This window comes from Citrus clementina, unplaced genomic scaffold (genome assembly GCF_000493195.1).
Source record: "Citrus clementina cultivar Clemenules unplaced genomic scaffold, Citrus_clementina_v1.0 scaffold_1, whole genome shotgun sequence".
NCBI classification, from domain to species: Eukaryota; Viridiplantae; Streptophyta; class Magnoliopsida; order Sapindales; family Rutaceae; genus Citrus; species Citrus x clementina.
The window spans coordinates 2,123,296-2,144,142 of record NW_006263303.1 but is presented as its reverse complement, the minus strand read 5'-3'; the positions used below and the strand labels follow the sequence as shown (position 1 = coordinate 2,144,142).

Below are 20,847 nucleotides of genomic sequence, written 5' to 3'. Positions count from 1 at the left end.
TCTTGTATATACAGCGTGTGAATAGTGGTTAACAACTTGCCGCAAACAAATTACTTTATTACATCTCCGATGTAGCTGCAATCTTCTGACTGCAGCCATGTATTTTCGGGTTGCCTGCCCACACAACAAAGCAATGTTGCTCATCTCATAAGCTTTCAACTGGGCTTCACGTTCATAACTGGTACATGGCTCAAATAACATTCACAACAGCTTGTATCTCACTGCAAAATTTCAACTCATCTTCTGAAATGCTGCTGCTTTCTCTTCATCCAGTGGATGGAGTAAGGACCTGCCAAAAAGGGGAAAACAAAAATCAGTGCAATCCAACATGACTTATAAAGATATTAAACTTTGTTTATTTTTTGTTTATTTCAGATCAAACTCTAAACAAATCTGAAACCCACATTTCAGATTATGATTTCACACTTCACTCATGCAACGCTGTTCATCACTTTCTCTGTGTCTTCCCCTGCCATCTGGTGTCCAGCAGATACAAACACTGAAATAGTCATCATGTTAGAAGGCATTAAGTCCCCAAGAGAGGTCAGACTAGACTGACTACTATAAGCAGAATGTTACAGCAAAGTAGCCAAAAATATTTAGCTCTTCTACTACCACTGCAATGATCATGTTTAACATCTTTATAAAGACCAGAGTCCACTATGAAAAAGTGTCGTAATACCCATGCTGAAATTCTGACAATAGCTTTATTATAGCTAGCATGACAGTAGCTTTTTCAGCAATTTTACCAGAAACTGTGTCAAAAACTGTATTAATATTTGAACAAAGAAAAGGTCATCTTTGTTAACACATCTTGGTGGGGAAACAGAGGTCCAACAGATATTACATAGACAATGCAATATTCAAGGGTACTGGGGAGAGAAGAGACACACACACCCATGCACACGTACACACATGGGTTTTAAACCCACCCACACTTAAACCCAAGAGAATGAATTACAAAATAAACAAATATTTCATGCTATAATTGAAATTGAAATGAAAGAAAACAAAAGCCAGTGAGCCAAAAGTGTCAATAGGTGCATTGTTCAATCTAAAGTTAGATAAGTGACCTTCCATAGCAGGATTCTGCTTTGGCTTGTTGATAACCCCAAAACACCTGGAATGAACTTTATCTATTATCATCAAAGAAAAGAAGATAATGAAACCAGTGTGCAGTGGCTTTACATCAACTGTCTCATTTGGAGAGCATTGAATGCTGATAATGCCCCATTTATTATGCCAAGGGAAAGGAGGTAAACCCCAGCATCATCTTTAGACCTTTGGAAGCAAGGCATGCATGCCTCCAACATTGGCCCTGGAAAACGCAGGGATGATCAATAACATGTCCAAAATGAAATATTCCAATGCTATCACATGGTATCAAGAAAAACCACCCATCTGATAAATTAGATCCAACAGCATCTAATAAACAAATACTAATATCCTTAACTTTTGGGATAATACAAATGAAAGAAAGGAAGCAGGAATAGGGAATTTCATTAGCCAAGACAATACAATAGGTATCAATGTTAAAGCCTCATACCCAAAACAAACACCCAGTAAGCAACCAAAAAGCTCCCATATTTTTGTGAAGCATTTCTTTAATCAATGTGACTGGCACTGTAGCAAACGGGATACCTCTATCCAATATTTATGCGTACATATAAACAAAGTAAGATATTTGCTAGTCATCCTGACATCCAGAACATCAAAAACACAATCATTGCTATTGGCAATTCAAAGCAAACCCATTGGAGTATGAATCGATAATTATATATTCAACAATCATCCTCCCATCACATTTACAAACAGTTCCAAAAATAAAAGTGGGATCATAGAGAGAGCATGTCCTTGGAAGCTGCCAGTTACTCAGTACAACATGGTCACCACTAAACCGTCTAAGGTCGCAAAGATATTCAAGATCTTTATTTTGAAATTACAACAAGAGTACTGGAAAATAAATAAACAATGATAGTGAGAATGGAAATATCTACTTTTATTAGGATTATTCATACACAATTTCCAAGTTACAACTTTCCACTGTCTATGCAATTGCAAATATTAACAAACTTGATAAAGCTGCAAAAGTTGACAATTAAAGCTGATTCTTACAAAATAATGTGGCACCATAGGCAATTAAAGAAGATTATGTTTTCAAAAAGGCAAAAAGTAGAACCCCTAAACTTAGTATTCACTAATGTGAAGGTTTGTACCAGATATTAAATTCCTTAGCTCCATCAAATGTTCATCATTTGTGATGTGAAGTGTAATGCGGAGATTTGTCAATAATGCTTCTTGTTCCCAACTCAAGGGACCAGAAGCGTACAATGCCTCTAGAGTACAACGATAAGCATGCAACTCTAATCTATGGATTCTTGCTGCTACATCCTCTCCTAGAGGAAGGGGCATTTTCTCTTCCTCATCTCCGCGGCAAGAAAAAGATTCAGCATCACTATTAAGGGGATCTGCATCTTTAGAACAACCTGCTAAAAGACGACTAGACAAATCACTCGTACTGTCACTAATAATACTACAACTACCAACAGAGCATATATCACTATCAGAATCACTAGCTTCTGAGCTCCTTCCATAAGAACACTCAACAACACAATATGGTTTTCTCCTCTCTGTTTCATAAAAGCCACTTGTTTGATAGTTAGAGGAAGTATACATGCATGTTTCACCCAGACTTTCTCGTGGGTTAGCAACAGCATCTACCTTTTCAAGTAAGGAGGATGGATTCCTTGAAATCACTTGTGGGCGCTCACTGCCATTTTCAATTGCTCTCCTCTTCTGAATGTTTCCAGTACATGCTTCAGCAGAAGAGGAAACAAATGGTGAGGCTCTTTTCAATGTTCTAGCTGAGACAGCATGCGACTCCTGGAAATCAGTAGTGTTTTCACCAGCTTGCACAGATGTAGTATTAATCTTCTTAGGAAAGTTTGGCGTTGATACCCTGTTGGACTTCACAATATCTGAATACCCTGAACCCTGTGAATAATTGTAGCCAGCAGACAATTAGTTATAGGCAAAAATGACTATAGCAAAGACAGTGAAATTGGAAGAAGGGGCACGACAAAGTCGAGATGACTAGACAACACTCAAGTGGTTAGAACTTAGCCAGAAAACAACCATTCAAGTATACATAATTGTAATATTAGAAGTTCCATGGCCAACTAATCACAATAAATGACAAAGATGAGAACTCAAATCCGTCGAACAAAAGATAGAAACAATCAAAAAAGACAAATAAATAACTGTAGAAGAGCCCATCAAAATATTTTCAAAAGAATTTCCCCAACAAAGAAATGACAAATACAAAAACATTGAAAAAACAAGAGTAAGACAAATGAAGTGATAAACGAAGGGGCAAAGTTTACCTTTCCAATCACAACCCATTTATCATCCTGCCAAGATTGTCGCACCCTGATGTTTGATTTGTGGGTTTGGAATTCCCTAGAAGACCCAAGGAACCTAACTGAATAGCACTCCCCACCCAGAACCTTCAAAACTGTAGCAATTTTCCAGGAAAAATCATCAAGCACCTCCACCAGGTCGCCAGCCATCCAACTTGTCACACGCTGCACAGGAGGAGGACAGGGCCTAATCTCCTTCCTTGACACCCTCTCCTGAGCTGTTTCATTAGTCCTGCCTGAGTACCGAGCATATTCAGCAGTGTAATTGTGCCCATTGCCTGATATAATTACCGCACACCACCAAGCACCAGAAGGCACCTCACTTTTAAAAATCTCAACTTGGCTCCCTTTCTTGAATCTCATGATGACTTGCAATATCTGCAATAGCCAACAAAAAAAACTCTCTATAAGACATCAATCTAACATATGCTAATTCAAACCACTAAATCATAATACAATTAATAACAACCGCTTATGTCTTTAGCCTAATATTTCATACTAAATAAAGTTCTCCCCCCAAAAAAAAATATTGAGACCTTTTTATTAAAAATAAAAATCGCAGTGAAAAGGGCAATCTGCCAAAGCTATTTCTCCTTTCTAAAACAATCTTAATAAAATTCCCACTTTTTCTATTTGATGACAATATTATCACAAATATCTCTAATATATTCATCATAAACAAAAAAAAAAACGGACAAAAAGAATCTCGAGAGCATCAGTCAATTAACCAAATCAAAACGAACTAAATTAGATAAATAATCCAAGTTGATCACACAGTCACAACATCAAATAACTTAACAATGCAGCAAAAAATATTTTTTAGCGATCTTAAAAACATCAATCTTTCAAAAAAAAAAATCATTAAACACGTAAATAAATAAATGTGAGATCAAAAGTGAACAAAATTAAAAGTGCAGCAATCAAAACCCTAATTTTCTCCTTTACCGACCTTTGTACTTTGATCGCACGAGGCTTGATTGAAGAAAGAATCAGTTATGGATCTTTGAGTGTTTCTCTTTGAAATATTATTTTGTAATGTCTTCGTTGTGTTTCGTGTTTTAGGGTTTCTAAATTGTGAAGAAGAAAACACAGAAAAAAAAATATTTATTTGCTGATGAGTAATTAATTAATTAATTTTATTTTTTAAATACACAAATGGTTTTTAAATTTTAATACGTGGGATTAGAGCTTTATCCCAACCGGAAAAAGGTTCCCCAGTGGGAGCGATTTTTGTTCACTCGCATTTTGGAGCGTGAAAGCACTCTTTTATATATTGGTTTATTTTTTATTTTTTAAATATTGATTTGGCAAATCAAAAATGTTTTTAAGTTGTTTGAAAAAATATTCAAAGTCTACCAACTTGGTTTCATCTTTAGTAAATATTGGGATTAAAAAATTTATTTGACCTAATTGTTTGGTGGCAAAACATTTGGGTGAGAAGCTGTACAATAAAATAGTTGAAGATTTTTATTTTTTTTCTAATTTAATGTGCTTGAGCTTAGATAACATGTATCACAATTCTATCATATTGTAATACAATATTTAAAAGAAATTTAGAATATCAATTGACTAAGTGAAAAATCCTTTAAGTGATATAAAAACTTTGTGGTTCAAATCTCATTCGCATGAGTTAAAGTTTAATTTCCATGATTTTCATGCTTTAAAGGAAAAAAATAAAATAAAAAAGAGCAAAGAAAGAAAGAAAGAGAGAGATCAATTTATTCATTTAAACTCAAATGTGAATTTCTTAGTTAACCTTTTAAAATCGCATACATATTGAAAACATTCCCAAAAGCCTTGTTCAAAATAACAACTAATTTTTCTAGCAAAATAGTTATTGTTTACCTAATCCATTAAAAAATATGTGACACCACAAACAACTGTATATCTCCATCTCTAAAATATTTTTATTAAGAATGAATAGGAGGCCTTTAAATTTGGGTAAGTTGTGCTTACCAAACTAATGATAGAAAGAACTAGTATTCTCAAGCACGCAAGAGTCTTGATTTGGTGTGAACAATTTGGCAAGATCTTCTTAATTCTTCCTATAATACAAATGAATATCTAAATCAAGTTATAGATCGTCAGCCAGGCCATTGGCTATTTGGCTCTGGCTGAATAGTGTAACACTCTTTCCTCCAAATTTGGTGCAAATATTCGAGCTCTCACCGGGTACTCGACTTAGTTAAATCCTGGGTACATCTCCCCATCAAAGGTGTCTACATTAGGCTCATTATTGTCTGTTCCTTTTTCTTTCAGGATGTTGCATTTGTAATACAATTTGACAATGGTCATAATCAGACAGCCATGCCTGCTTAAGCGTCTGATTCTCATGCTAAGAAGCAAGAAATGCCAGACTTTGAAATTGAAGCAGAAGATGTATCATATCATCTGAAAACACCAATATTAATTATTCAAGAGATGATAAAGCAAATGATTGACTGAAAATCTATTAAAAGAAAACAATTTGCTAGTATAACACCTTGGCCAATATATGAATTAAATAAAAATTGTTATAAATCAAAAGTTCATTGTTTAACTCAACTGCATATCCTCAACATAAGAAGCAGACTCAAAAACAACCTCAAAACTGCAAATGAAAGTGTTATTTACATAATATCAGAGACCAAGAAATTTAAAAATTTTGGACAAATAGAGTTGCAATGACTTGTACTCAGTAACTCATATGACTGCAGATTGCATACAAACACATTAGCTGACTTGAGCTTTTGGTTAGCGCTTTACTGTAGTTTGAGTCATCCTCGGCAGTTCATGCAGCTCGATCCCCATGCTGTGATGTCTCCTACAGGGCTGCAATTCTGTCTCTGCCGGAGACTCTCTTTTCTGACTTCAGCTTGATCCATTAGCTGACTTGAGCTTCTGACTAGCACCTTTCTGTAGTTAGACATCCTGGGCAGTTCAAGCAGCTCGATCCTCATGCTGTGATGTTTTCTACAGGCTGGCATCTTCTCTTTCTTTCTAGCCCATGTATCTGATCTGCTCTGCCCAAACAGATCACAAAGTCATATCTGTTCTTTCCTTAGTCAGGCACACCTAGGAAAAAGGGTATATCCATTTGTTTGCAGTGGCTTTCAACACATACTAAAGCTCATGAGGCACTTCATTGTGAAAGGATTTAATCAAAGCTGGCAGGAATTTTGAAACCATCAAAACTTGCTCATTCAGGACACTGAAGCCCCAGAAACAGATTTTTCTCCTTTCACCTTTCCATTTACAAGAATATCATAAGTAGTGTCATCAGGTACAAGTCCTTTGTCAAGCATTTCATTATGCAGTCTAAAAGCCTCTTGCAAGTTTCCCTCCTTAAAGTATCCAGCAATCAGTGTATTAAAGATAAAAACATTAGGAGTCAGACACTTTCTATTCATCTCATCGAAAATCTTGCGTGCATTCTCGAGCTGTCCTTTACCATAGAGACCATTTATTAGAACAGTATATGTGATTATATCTGGCTCAATACCCTTGGAAAGCATCTCTGAGTAAAGATTTGATGCTGTAAGCAATTTACCCTCCTCTAACAATCCAGCAATTAAAGTAGTGTATGTTTGTAAGTCACAAGGAATCCCATCATTTATCATTTTTCTATGCATGTCAAGTGCTGCTTCCATATTACCTAAATTCCTGAAGCCATTAATCATGCTATTGTAGACGACTGTATTTGGAGATAGCCCAACTTCAAGGAGCTCAGCAAAAAGTTTACACGCACTTTCCATGTCTCGTCTTCTGCAAAATCCATTTATAAGACTACCGTATGCAGTAGCATCCAGTTGAAGACCCTCATTCATCATCTCATTTCGCATTTTCAAAGCAAGATCAATCTCATTTTTTCGGCAAAACCCGTTAATCAAGATAGTGTAAGTGACAACATTTGGGGAAAGTCCACTTTCATGCATCTCTCTGTAAACTGTCAGTGCAGAAATCATATCATCCTCTTTAACAAAACCATCTATAATGCTGTTGTAAGTCAAACATTTGGGAATAAATCCCTTCTCAACCATCTTCTTCAGCTTATCCCAGGCCACAGATGTGCGACCAGCTTTGCACAACCCATTGATAATTATGTTGGATGTATAATCTGTTGGAGAAATCTTTGCATTCTCCATTTGATCCAAAACATCAAAAGCACGTTCAGCATCACCCTGTTTAAAGTACCCATCTATTAGAACAGAATATGTGACAACATTGGGTGTTACACGCTTTTCAAGCATCTCTGAAAATACACTGTATGCCTCATCCATGTTCTTTACTGTGCAATGTGCAAGGATCATGTTGTTGTAGGAAACTACACTAGGTCTTACACCACTGGACACCATCTTTTGCCATAAATTGCAGGCTTCACTTACCTTACCCCGTTTACAGAGCCATGCCAAGAGATCATTATACGTGAAAACATTTGCAATACCGCTGTCAACCGCCTCATCAAAGAGCTTGTATGCCTCTTCCAGTAACTGAGCTTTCAAAAATCCACACAACAGTGAATTCACTATGAAGACACTAGGCTTAATACCCATGTGTTTCATTTGGGTGTAAAGCTCATAACCCTTTTCCACTTTCCCATTCGTACAACAACCTTCAATCAACACTGCAAAAGTAACCTTGTTAGGACTAAGACCATCTTCCTTAATCTTATCAAGCAACTCCAAAGCACTGCTCAAATCTCCTTGCTTGTAATATCCCTTCATCAAACTAGTTGCAACCACTAGATTCATTGGCTTCCCACAGCTCATCATCTCATCCTTAAGTCTGAATGCCTCTGTCAAATTTCCATGCTTCACGCAAGCCCCGATAAGATTTGTATATACCCGTGAAGGAACCCGACCCATATCTCTCATCTCCTTCACCAGTCCACAAGCTACTTTCAAATTGGGTTTCCTACACAAAGCTTGAATAACCATTCTATATGCCCTAGCATCAAGCTTTACTCCTAAAGCCTTTGCATCCCTAAAATACTTCTCGGCTTCCTCGGTTGTATCTTCTTTTAAGCATGCACGCATCATTACCCTTATTGTCACTGAATCAACACCCAAACCTTTTAGGTTCATCTTATTATAAAACTCCTTTGCTTCATCAATCAAATTTCTCCGAACTAATGCCTTCAAAACTGAATTCATACTTCGCAGCAACGGAATTATATCGCGCTCTATCATCCCATTACAACAATCTACAGCGTCATTTATTCGATCAGCTCGAACATAGCTACGCAGCAAGTAACTGAAAACCCCAGAATCCAAATCAAAATCAAACCTTTTCGCAGTTTCGATCAAGTGATCAATAATAGCAGCCGATGTGGGTTCTGAACCGCCTGAAACATAGTGATTAAGCAAATTCCGAGCATATCGATGAGACTCACGGTCTTTCATCAAAATGTGAAGCAGAACGCAAAATGTATCAAGGCTTTTGAGGAAGCCTCGCCGCCTTTCGACCCGTTTGAAGTACTCGAAAGCTGAAACTGGCTCGTTTCTGCAGCTTAGAAGAGAGCTTATCACACTGGTCTGTGATAAATCAGTGGGCTGAAAAGTATTGGATTCTGGGAAAATTGGGTTTCCGGAAAAATGGGAACCTTTGGTGATTTTCTCGGGAAAATTCTCGGAAACTGGAGATTCTGATGAGATGGGCTTTTCGGAGGACTGTGGTTGTGAGCATATTGATTTAGTGTTTTTGAAAGGCCGGATTATAAATGGTCGGATTGGTGAAGAAGTAAGCGAAGATCTCATCCTCTTTTTTTTTTTTTTTTTTTAAATGCTTACAGCTGCTGGTTACAATTAAACCATGAAACCCTAATGTTCATGTAACATGATTAGTTAGATGGAAAGAGACGAACTTGTGGCGGCATGGGCTGGGCTCACACAGATTTCGGCCCTCATTGTTTTCGTTAAGCAGTTCAGACATTCAAGGTTTTTTTTCCAGTGGCGCTACTGCCGGCCCTTATTTTCTCTTATCAAGCCCCACTTGTTTGGGATTTACAATTTTATTGTTGGTATTTACAATTTTATTCTTCAACTAAAAAGCAAAAATTCATCTAATTAAATTCACCTACAGTTTTATACTTATTCATTGGCACGGCAATGGCAATTTCTTTGGAGTGGTCCAATCCATATATTGTGAAATCTATTGAAGAACGGGTTGTATCACATCAAGAGAAAAAATACAACTAAGCCTAACACAGAACTTGTTGCAAGACCATCACAAGTGAGGAAACCACCAGGAATAGCGATGGTAAATATCCAATTATTAATGGATAATATCAATTCAAATACAAATATATAATTATTCATAATGGATATATCTATATTCATATCCAGTATTTAATATTATATATGGATATGAATTTTATCTATATACATATGGAGATCAATGGATATCCATGAATATTTTATTTTTATTGTATAAAAATAATAATATAAAATAGTTAAAATTTCAATATCAAATTTGGTTATTAAACTATTTATATTAGTAATAATATATATATATAATGGCGGTCCGGTCGCCGGTGGCGGTGGTCCGGCAACTTTCCGGCGAAGCCGACGGTGGTCCGGCGACCTTCCATCGAGGTCCAACGGTGATCCGGCTACCTCCGGCGATGTCCGGCAGTGGTCTGACGACTTTCCGGTTGAGATCTATTTATAATATTAAATCAATAAAATAAAATAATAATTATTAATGGCATTAAATAAGTTAAAAAATTAAAGGGTAATTTTGGAAACTTTAGTTTTTAATATAAAAGGAATTTAAATTCTTCACTAGTTAATATAATAGGAAATTAGATTTTGTTGTTTTTTTTTTTCATTTTAGTTTAACAATATAATTTTTTTTAACTTTAAATGGATAAATTAATTAGATTTTGGATATCCATACCCATCCAATATCTAATTGGATTTTTTTAAAATATTCATATTCATATCCGAGAAGATTTTGGATGAATATTATCCAGTCCAATTGGATTGGATATATGGATATCCAATTTGGATAGACCAATTTGTCATCCTTAACTAAGAAGGATTATGTTGTTTGAGAAGTAGGAGGTCGTGGATTCCTTTCTATAATCTTTTATTGGTTTTTGTTATTTTTGTAATGACAATTGATATTTTTGTAACCACCTTCTGTTAGATGTTGTTGGAGGTGAAGCATATAAGAATTGCGAGGTCTACTAAAACGAGGATAATGAAAAATACTCAGTTTTCTTTCCTCTCTAAAATTTCCTTTCTTTTACTTATACTCTGCTCTTAATTTTTCATATTGGGAGTTGGCACTCGCTTGAAGAGTGTTTTGTTAAATTAATTTGTTTGTGTTGCAGAATAAGCGTACCATTCATTTTTCTCTATTACAAACTCTTTAAACTTACAAACATAAAAACAGAAGTGAATGGTAAAAAGAGTAAAAAATTAATATAAATTAAACTTTATCCCAATTTATGTTTGTAGGAAAGATAATTTATGAAGGTTTCATAAATTTTTAACTTTATGAGCATGTTGGGGAACAATCAAATATTGTACTTATTATTTTTTTTTTTTTTGGAAATGGAATACCCAGTTAAACTAAAGTACATATACCCGAGTTATCTACGTCTTCTTTATTTGTTTTGAAGAAGACAAGCGTACTTTGCAAGAACACCGAATACAAAATTGAGTTAGGCTGTGAAATTTAAGAAACTGCCCCATAATTAAGGACTTAATTGAGGGGGTTAGTTTAGAAATTGAAATGAAATATGAATTAGTAAAAAAAAGGGGGTTTGATAAGGATAATGGAGGGGTGCCAATAGCACCATTTTTTTTAAGAGCGACGCTATTTGACTCTTTAATATATCTTACTAGGCACACTTTTTAATTATTATTGTTTATTCTAAAATCATTCTTATTGAAAAATAAAAAAAAAATAATTAAAATATAAATATTTTTTTCTTCTCTCTCGATTAACTTTTCATCTCTCACATTTTTTTTAATGGATTCAAAAGTTGAATCAAATATTAACTCTTAAACAAATCCTAAATTTAAATTAAACAAAATCTTATATTATCACACAAAGCAAAACTAATATCATCAATAACAACAAACTCATCACTTGTTTATAAAATTAAAAAAATCCTATATTAAAATTTATCATATGTTGTGAAGGTGATGCAGTGATGTCCGATGGTGAAGAAGTCATGTGGAGATGATGAACTTATTGTTAATGAAAATAGGTGATCGAGGTGACGGTTATACTAAAGAGAGGAGTTGGGGATAGAGAATAAGATAATTTTTTTTTTAAATTTTGGATAAGGGTAATTATAAAAAGTAATAAGATAAATGAAAAGTGAGGCTAGTAAGATAATATGTGGAGGTTAAATATCAATACTTTATTTTTAATTCCATAATTGGAATTGGCATTCTTGGTTTGATATGTGTGGGGATATTTTCTAAAATTTACTTTCAAATTTATTTACTCTACATAAATTTAATAACTTTGAAATATTAATTTTTACTTTAAACACTCTTTCAAATACCTATATTGTCCCTCATTACCCATTTGATTAGTTAGCTTATTTTCTTTTTACACCCAATAAAATATTCATCATCACAAATAAAATATCTAACTTTTTTCCTTTTTTAATTACTTTTATTCTCCATTCTTAAGCAGGTTTGATATGTGCTTGTTCTTTTCTTCAATGATGCAATTTAATTTTGGTTTATAAACTCATGAAAGCATTTTAATTTTGTTTTCTAAACTCATGAAAGCATATGGATTAGATAGAGTAAACATCAGAAAGCAAAATTTAAAATTTAAAACAAGTCTTTTCTTTTGATTTTCTTTGGTCTTCTTATGTTGGATTGGCGCAATTTATTGTCCGTCCACTATCTCTCCTTCTAATTTATTTTGTTTCAATTACAAAAGAAAGAACATGTTTCTTGATGTTTTTTTTTCTAGCAATTGTACTAACAAATAAACAAATAAATAAAAGTTTAGTTCATAACTATAGATAATTTCTCAACATGAACATTAATTCAATTTTCATTATTGATGTGATTTATTGCGGATAACATATGATGTTGGATACAAATTTGTTAAATTAAACTTTATTGCATTGTCCTTAATAACAAATTATATTAAAGTTAATTTAGTAATATAAAAAATTATTAAAATGTTGACTATTTAAAATATCTTTTAGATTGTAAATTATTGTCTAGACTATAGGCAATTTTCGCTGCAATCTACAAATATGGTAAATCAATTAGTTTCTTCCCTCTTTTATCTCCTTCTAAAGTCTTGGGATTGAGATGCAGTAATTTTTTAGCTGCAATGCTCTGGATTTTTTTAAAATATAAAACAAAAATTAATAGTATGAGTAAATACAATTTTAAATAATAATTTGAATAAAATTATTAAAGATATAATTAATTTTTCACCGTACAAATGAAAAATTATATCAACATAACTTTCAAACTACAACAATTAGTGCTCACCAAACACTTTAGTGCTGTAACTTATAAGTTACAACAACCCAACCTTAATTTCAAACAAGCCTTCAGGCAGGACAGTAAGCCTCGTCATCAGCCTCATCACGGCATAAAGAGGGAATTTTGTATAGTGCTCTATATTTCCCACAAAAGAACCTACTGTAATGTGTTTACAAAATTGATACAACGACTGGCTTGATTTCAAGATCCAGCTTCCTTGTCATAATGATAGGTAAATTAGGTATGAAAGAGGGGGAGCTCTATGAACTGGAAAAGGAGAGAAAGCCATAAGTTATTAGGATCAGTCGCTTCAGCCAAAAATTGGTAACTTGAATGCATCTTCACAGAGAAAGTTTTGCATTCGCTGAATGGATACTGAGCAAAACATCATCCAGCCTGGGCAAACAGATACTGGAGGAGGGGAGCAACAACTGCTATGCTTAAACTGTTCCCCAGCAGTGCATAACTGCAGTGAGAAGAAATTGACTAATCAAATTCACTAAAGACCAAATATTGTTATGATCATCTGTCAACAGGTGTTAGGTTCATCCAGTAGATTTCTGTTCATGCATCACAATTGGAAAGGGGACACAGAAAAATAGCATACCGTTGTCTGAGGCTTAAGTGATGTGGGAACTGAAAGTCACCGGGGAAAGAATGCAAATTTGCAACCTAATTAACAAAATGACAAATTTATAAATTATAGACTAAAGATCAAACACTAGACAGTGATTAAACACCAAGTCAAATCTACCTACCTCCCTGGGGGTAAAGTATCTGAGGTGTTGCTCCTTCAGTGAAGATGCTTTCCCCTTATTCCTTGGCTGCATGTCAATTAAATCATAAATGGAAAGGCATGGTCAAGGTACTGTTACAAACTCTAAATCTCTAAGAAAAACCACATCAGACAACATATAACATAGACACCACCAGTGTTGAAAGGACAAGCATGGCATTGCATAGAACAGCAGAATTGACCAGATGTCAACAGCCCAAATTGAAGCTGGCACTAAATTTAATCAAATCTGTTTGGCCGGGTAACTATACTAAGCAGAAATGAACTCACTAGAAACAGACAGATCTATACCACATGATACACGGGCATGTGATACTAAAATAGAGCATTTTACAAGAGATGAAATCTGCATCGGAATGCATAAATAATATGAAGCAATTAACCAAAACTCTATATGAAGCAAACATGTCATCGAATAAGCTAAATCTCAAAGTCCCAATTTCAAGTACACAACTCTCTGAAAGAGAAAGTGTCTAAAATACAATCTTACCTGGACAGTAGCCAACAGGGAGCCAGTACCCTTAACGTATCGGTAATAGCTCTTTGTAAAACAACAGCATCGCTTTGAGTCTGGATACACAATATCTAATCTCTATTAAGGATTTCTCTGGAGAGAAAGAAGACAATTTAGAAGGAAAAGATGGTAATGTACGCACGAATGCTATCAAGTACTAAAAAGAAGTAAAACAATAAGGATACCCATTGCACTTCCCCACCTCTCTATCAAGCTCAACGGGACAAGAAAATGGTCAATGGAGACACATCTATCTACTTCAACAGTTTCTTCTGCAGCTCCAAAATCATCAACTGCAGCAGTGCCAGTTGAGAGAAAACCAGTTTCTGTATTTACTTGGTCACCAGAGTTACTGAATTCCAGAAACCTCTCTACCGGGTCACAAGACTCTAGCAGTTTATCCCAGCTGTCATCAGGTTGATCATGTTTGGTGATCACAGTCATATCATCATTCCCCAGCAATGGACTTGGAGACCGCAGGAGTTGGTTATTAAGCAGTTGGCATCTAAAAGATAAAGGTTTTCTTTTTGCCTGCCATGGTAAATGAATACAAGTTACTTTCACGGAGAACCTTTCCAAATAACTGAGATAAGACAAGAAAATGAATAATCAGTATCTGCACATTCATCCACCAGGAATAACATATCATCACCCATAAGGTCTGAAGAGCCAGAACATCCTAGTGCTTTCAAGGAAAATCAGACTTCAAAACCAGCTATGACCACTATCTTGAAATTACCATTACAGCATAACATTGATATATGGGATCATCACAACCCTAACAGAAACCCATTCACTCAAACACAGTATCTGATTTAATTCTAAATCATAACAATGATTTCTATCCGTAACAGTCTAACATAGGGAAAGAAATAATAATTTGAAATAACTGCAATATTGGAAAACAGACAATGACAATTAAAAGAAGTAACTAAAAAGGCAGAGGAAAACAGCATAGAAGAAACATAATCACATGCACACGCACACGTGCATGCACACAAAGTAGATGATGGCTACCAAGCAAAAGTAGCGCGGCCTGGAGTATGGCACACCGAACTGTAGTGGGCTCAGAATAAACTCTTGCGTAAGATAATCTGAATTGGCCAATATCTCAATCATTTTTGCATGAGTATCTGAGGTCTGAAACCAAAAAGAAAGAAGAGAAGAAATAAGGTAAAAAATTTCTTTCACTACAATTTGAAAAGCAAATTGAGAAGATGTTGTCCTGGACAGACCTCAAATCCAACAACATTTTCCACAAATAACATATGAGGAGGTTTCACAGTATGTGGTATAAGTTCGAGAATTTTGAGAAACGAAAATGCCCTAGCATCACTAGATTGCTTTTGTAGCCCTGATCATGAGATATTCACCAATCAATAATCTTATTTATGAAAAACAGAAAGTAGACTGTGAAGAGCAACATTTCACCTTGCCTAGTGTAGGGTTGACATGGGGGGGAAAGAAGCCATGCATGTGCCCCATACATGTCAAGCTCAGCTGCAGTCAGGTTCTGAATGTTCCCCTATATTAACCAGAACACTTAAATGATGAAGGACCATATTGTGTCTATATGTATAGGAATACCAAGCAGATTAACAGTTAAAGCAATACCCATCAAAGCTCCTACTTTTGAGCAATTCAAAGCCTAATACAAAATTTTGAAAAATGGTACTGCAAAAATATTTATCATTGGTCATATCAGGAGATAACCACAAATTTCAATAATTGGGGGGGGAACCTGATACGGGCGATGACCAAAATTGAGCTCATAAACGTCATTAGCTTTGTCATTAATGTCAAATGCTTCTACTACTTGTGCGCTCACGTCAGCCTTCATTAATGAATACCTCTTAACAAAAAATGTAAACAAACAGATTTAAAGCCTAGAGTTAGTTCAATTATTAACACATCAAAGAGGATGAGATAACGAATAAGGGTTTAGGGTTTAGAGAGGAGCTTACCATGCCACCGATTCCACTGTAGAACTCCAGTACTCTCCATGCTTCGCCGTCGTTTTTGCACATATCCTTCTCCATTTGATCTCTCCCACTCTGTTTTCTCCAGTCTTCACCAGGGTAGGGCTTAAGGATGGAGAAGGAAGAGTTCAGATTCTAATAATATTTTAACCAATATCTATGTGAACTCCCGAAAATACCCCTAATATCAAGCATCAAAGTGGGTATTTTCGTTCTTGGATAGATACAGCGGTGTCGTTTCATGGCAGGCTTAAAACGCAGCGTTTGGCCATGCTCTTTGCAAATGACTTTCTTTTGGCTATCTAAGAATTTAATTGAACTACCAACAAGCGTGTAGATCAGTTGTCAAATGATTGTTCTACCTTAACTAAGGTTCTTAATTCGAAGCTTGAGAATGCAGCTACGTTAAATACTTGTTGGAAGAGTTTTGCCGTGGCTTAAATTTGGATTAGTCGAAGCCCAATATGATTTTCGAATATAAAATAGTTTAAAATACCAAAAAAAACAAAAAAGAATTTCATTGAACCCTATCTTAAGCTGACGATAGGGTTTGGTTCGCAAAATGCAGTTCAATAATTAGGAAACTTGCGCTGCATAAATTAAGTCAAATGACTCAAAATTGATCAATCAATCTGGGTTATTTGATGAATCAAAATCCAATCAGATTCAAACTTTTCAATATTATTTAACTTTTTCTAGGTATTTACGTGGTTATGCAGATACAAAATTCTTCATAATATAAAATAGGTGAGATAAAGATCCAAAAAAAATATATGTAAATTGTGAAATTTTACAAGTTCCATCATACGTAAATGGCCATACTACAAAGAATAATGCAGGTGGCTGGACGTGAAGCTTCTTTCTACCATTCGTCTCCCGATCCGTGCCAGCGCCCAACAGCCTGAAAAGAGTTGAAATTATATCCCCCTAGTGAAAATCATTGCTTCCTAGTTCTAACTAGCGGTTCTTGAGCTGTGTGTTCAAGCTTGATGGCTTATCCTAGGAGATGCGCACAACTGAGTAATGCATGATGGGAACCTGCCATGAGATTTGCAATTAATCCCAACTCAAGTCAATAAAAGGTCATATGAATCCTCAATAATAAAGATGCAATCCCAACATATTTTACATCCCAATCAAATAGCCACAAGAATCGAATTGCTTTCCATTCTCAGATATTTTAGTTATCATGAATAATTAGATTCTAAAAAATCGGCTAAGGCATGACAATTTACATAAGCACATTAAATACACGGTGAGGCATAATATGCACCTTGGATTCCATATATCACCAATAATCCCGGCAAGAGCACAACCCATCTTTGAAATGGTGGAATCTCTTAGCATCTCGTATAATCAGTTCTCTGCCAACAATTTTCGATATGATCTTCAGCGCACTATGACAATCACCGCAAACACGAAGATTCTTCATGATACGAATAGGAGCACGAGCTGGGCTGCTGAGGAGACCATGTGATACAGCAAGTCTCTCGCTATGAGCAAGAAGAGCTTCCTCCTTGCCTTCCTGGTCTATGTCATGCAGCACAAATCTCGTTTCTGGGATGTAACCGGCCTCTTTCATCTGAGCCCTCAAACCTCTAATCAGAGCATATATCTTATCAGTCTCAGGATGAGATGTATCTCCAGCTCGATATTCATGGACCTTGCTCCTTACTTCTAGAAGATTTTGACTCGCCAATTTCTTATTCTCTTTCTCTTTTGCAAGCTCTGAAGCATTAACTGGTACAAGGCCTGCCTTTGACTTTTCATTCAAGCGGGAGGGGTCTAACTGCTCTACAATCTCAGCACAACGATCACCAAGCTCTAAATTTCCATGCATTCTACAGAGATTCATCAATTTCTCCCAAACATCAACATCTGGCTCCATTGGCATCTTTTCGATGAACTCCAGAGCTTCATCCAGATATCCTGTGCTTCCCAGCATGTCAACTATACTCACATAATGCTTCATGGATGGGACAATGCCATAGTCCTTGCTCATTGATTCAAAGTGCAGCATTCCCTCAACAACATCACCCAAAGCACTACATGCAGAGAAAACACCAACAAAAATTTGATCATCTGGTTTCAGTCCAGCTTGCTTGAACTGAGAGAAAATATCAACTGCATCCTCTCCAAGACCATTCTTGGCGAACCCAGTTATCATAGTGTCCCAAGAAGTCAAATCACGCTCTGTCATATTACTAAACACACTGAACGCATCATCCATAGAGTCACATTCTGAATACATTTTTAAAATCCCGTTATAAGTGCTAACTCTGAGAGGGGACAGCAATCGTTCAACATGTTCATGCACAGCTTTTGCTTCTTCTAGTGCTTTTGCATCCCCACATGCCTGCATTAACTGTGAAAATGTGGGTAAATCCACAGAAATGCACTGCTTCTCTAACAACCCCAAAACTTCTATAGCTTCCTTCACTTTCCCCTCCTTAACCAAACCATCCAGCTGCTCAAGGGTTCCATTATTTTGGCTACTCCTAGAGGCCTCAGCAAAGTCATCTTCATGTTTACAATTATTTAATACTTGAGATGCCATCATCCCATTTTGAATATTCCCTGAGTAGGACTGGTATTGTCCTTCATTAGGATTCTGCTGATACTGCCTACGACTTTGGTCCCACTGATACTGTCCACCATTTTGGTCCTGCTGATAGAAACTTGGGCTGTTCTGATGAATTCCAAAATTTCCAGAATAATGACCACTTAGTGCTTGCTGATGCTGCCCAGTGTCCTGCATACAATTACCATTAAAGCTTCCCAGTGATTCCGAAAATCTTTGTGAATTAAACCCATTACGGTTTTGCATCACTTCTCCAGGTCCATAATGAATAGGACCATACTGATTTTGCACATTTGCATTACCTCCACTCCTTGACATTTGTGGTTGAGCCCCACTAAGGTTTGGATGTGGTTGCCCATTGTTATACCAACCATAATCGTTAAAGTTTCCATTTTGCTGAAAAGTATTATTCTGAAATTCATTTATATGGCTCTCACTGTTAACCCCAGCATGATGCTGGTAAAACTCATTTGAATTCTGCTGAAAACCCCTAGAACTCTCCCCGTAAATCCCATTCGAATGTTGCTTTCCATACCCATCAATTTGCCGATAATGGCCTTTAAAGTTTCCATTTTCACCAACTATATTCCTCTGCTGTTCACTACTAAAGCTTTCTCTATAACCCCCACTAGCTTTCTGACAATTATCAATTCTATTCTGCTTCAAACCACCATGATTTTGCCCATAAAACCCACAGTTCCCATTTTGTCTAAGGGGGTTGTCCCAATAGTCATTTACACGCCTCTCCGTAAAACCCCCATTGGGATTTAAACCATGCTCATTTGGTTTTTGCTGAAAGTCTACAGAGCTTTGCTCGGTACAAAACCCATTAGGGTGTTGGTCATTTTGTAAAGAATCATCTTCAAAATATCCATTAGGGTTTTGAAAATCAAATCTTTCGATAGCAGTGCTGAGATTTTTCAATAAATATAGGGTTTTGGTTGAATCACAAGAAGTAAGAGCAGAGCTTACCTTGGATAAAGCTGTGAGAGACCTGATTGTGAGGAACGAAGCTGTACTTCTGGACATTTGAAAACTCAAAACCAGAAATTTACACAGCGACAGAGACAGAGACAGAGAGAGAACGATGGTTTTAGAGAGAGAAAACAGGACTGAAACTGAATCCGCTTAACTCTAAAACCTTAAACCCTATTGGCCGACAGATCAATTGGGCCCTATCTATGGCTTAACACTTTTTTCTGTTTGGGTAATTACATCTGAGTCCCTGATTCTACTAAATTCTTCATTAGTCCCTTACCGTCCAATTTCTTTCAGAATTCGACTTGTTAATGAAAATTAATGAAGCAAATAAGTAGACCTATACAAGCTAATTGCCTAATTTAAAGCGTAATAATAGAAAAACCTAATCTTTTGCTTAACGAATTTTGATAATACAAAATAGAAAAGCTGATAATTTAAATTGGTATCTTATATTATTCATGTTGTGTTAAATTTGGACGATTAAAAATTGATTATATTAAGATCTCCTTTAATAATCGTGTCATATTTGTGGCACATGTTTAATATATGTTCTTTTTTTAAAAAAGATTTCATCTATTTCATATGCTTTTAGTCCAAATTTTTTATATTCGTTATACAGTCTACATATTCAAAATTAAAATATATTTGTAGTACAAATTATATATTGCTAATCAATTTTAGTCTAAATATAACTAAATGATCTTTGTTATGCTAAATATAACTTTGGGGTATTTTTTGTTATGATTCCCAGTTGCCTAGAACATTTGGTAATGCTTACTAGGACATGGCAGCACAGACCAATTGCTAGACTTTTTTTTTTTTTTTAACCTCATTCATTTGTTCAATTTTTAGATAAATAATTAACCAGAAAATATTATTTACCATACATCTCATAAACTTTTTCTTGACAAGTATTGCTTTTATCTCACAACATATATAACTTAAAAGCCGCACCTCACTACCACGTAAGCCTGGTTTTGTGAGCTCCCATCCTCATGCCTTTAGTTGTAATTCTATCAAAAACTAGGGACTAAGTTGTTGTTGCTCTTTATTTTTATGATTTTTTTTAATGTATCTTTCCTTTCTATGCTTGATAGATAGCTATATCGCAGGCACAGCAAA

The 20,847-nt window shown here is 35.5% G+C and overlaps 4 protein-coding genes across 5 annotated transcripts; all 4 read right to left on the bottom strand.

Annotated features, from left to right (window-relative positions):
- Positions 1-411: 411 nt before the first annotated feature.
- LOC18054936 lies at positions 412-4,526 on the bottom strand. 2 transcript variants are annotated; one of them, XR_002903977.1, is made up of 5 exons: positions 4,369-4,526; positions 3,384-3,797; positions 2,217-2,994; positions 1,074-1,318; positions 419-499 (listed from the first exon to the last, which is right to left on the bottom strand). XR_002903977.1 is itself a non-coding variant. In XM_006450430.2 (4 exons), exons 2-4 carry the CDS (start codon positions 3,780-3,782, stop codon positions 1,185-1,187), a joined length of 1,311 nt encoding a protein of 436 aa, XP_006450493.2. In that variant the 5' UTR covers positions 3,783-3,797; positions 4,369-4,526; the 3' UTR covers positions 412-1,184. The 2 variants fall into 2 exon arrangements, 1 of the variants encoding a protein (XP_006450493.2); XM_006450430.2 differs by having other exon boundaries at positions 412-1,318.
- Positions 4,527-5,946: 1,420 nt separating this feature from the next.
- On the bottom strand, positions 5,947-9,342 carry LOC18054935 (pentatricopeptide repeat-containing protein At3g54980, mitochondrial). Its single transcript, XM_006450429.2, has one exon. The coding sequence runs from the start codon at positions 9,152-9,154 to the stop codon at positions 6,602-6,604; it is 2,553 nt and encodes an 850-aa protein (XP_006450492.1). The 5' UTR covers positions 9,155-9,342; the 3' UTR covers positions 5,947-6,601.
- A 3,484-nt stretch (positions 9,343-12,826) lies between these two features.
- LOC18054934 (tRNA (cytosine(38)-C(5))-methyltransferase) lies at positions 12,827-16,289 on the bottom strand. Its single transcript, XM_006450428.2, has 10 exons — positions 16,149-16,289; positions 15,926-16,036; positions 15,616-15,709; positions 15,420-15,538; positions 15,202-15,324; positions 14,370-14,715; positions 14,161-14,255; positions 13,633-13,698; positions 13,482-13,546; positions 12,827-13,340 (listed from the first exon to the last, which is right to left on the bottom strand). Exons 1-10 carry the CDS (start codon positions 16,221-16,223, stop codon positions 13,262-13,264), a joined length of 1,173 nt encoding a protein of 390 aa, XP_006450491.1. The 5' UTR covers positions 16,224-16,289; the 3' UTR covers positions 12,827-13,261.
- Positions 16,290-16,883: 594 nt separating this feature from the next.
- LOC18054933 (pentatricopeptide repeat-containing protein At4g32450, mitochondrial) lies at positions 16,884-19,884 on the bottom strand. Its single transcript, XM_006450427.2, has 2 exons — positions 17,437-19,884; positions 16,884-17,201 (listed from the first exon to the last, which is right to left on the bottom strand). Exon 1 carries the CDS (start codon positions 19,771-19,773, stop codon positions 17,452-17,454), a length of 2,322 nt encoding a protein of 773 aa, XP_006450490.1. The 5' UTR covers positions 19,774-19,884; the 3' UTR covers positions 16,884-17,201; positions 17,437-17,451.
- Between the last annotated feature and the right edge of the window lie 963 nt (positions 19,885-20,847).

Excerpts from the sequence above, each read along its gene's own strand:
- LOC18054936 (XM_006450430.2), bottom strand. The coding sequence starts at position 3,782 with ATGAGATTCAAGAAAGGGAGCCAAGTTGAGATTTTTAAAAGTGAGGTG. Across the intron at positions 2,995-3,383 it reads AATGGGTTGTGATTGGAAAG|GGTTCAGGGTATTCAGATAT; the intron begins GTAAACTTTGCC and ends AATTATTCACAG. Across the intron at positions 1,319-2,216 it reads GCTAAGGAATTTAATATCTG|GGCCAATGTTGGAGGCATGC; the intron begins GTACAAACCTTC and ends TGCGTTTTCCAG.
- LOC18054935 (XM_006450429.2), bottom strand. The coding sequence starts at position 9,154 with ATGAGATCTTCGCTTACTTCTTCACCAATCCGACCATTTATAATCCGG.
- LOC18054934 (XM_006450428.2), bottom strand. The coding sequence starts at position 16,223 with ATGGAGAAGGATATGTGCAAAAACGACGGCGAAGCATGGAGAGTACTG. Across the intron at positions 13,547-13,632 it reads GATACTTTACCCCCAGGGAG|GTTGCAAATTTGCATTCTTT; the intron begins GTAGGTAGATTT and ends TTTGTTAATTAG. Across the intron at positions 13,341-13,481 it reads CACTTAAGCCTCAGACAACG|TTATGCACTGCTGGGGAACA; the intron begins GTATGCTATTTT and ends TTCTCACTGCAG.
- LOC18054933 (XM_006450427.2), bottom strand. The coding sequence starts at position 19,773 with ATGTCCAGAAGTACAGCTTCGTTCCTCACAATCAGGTCTCTCACAGCT.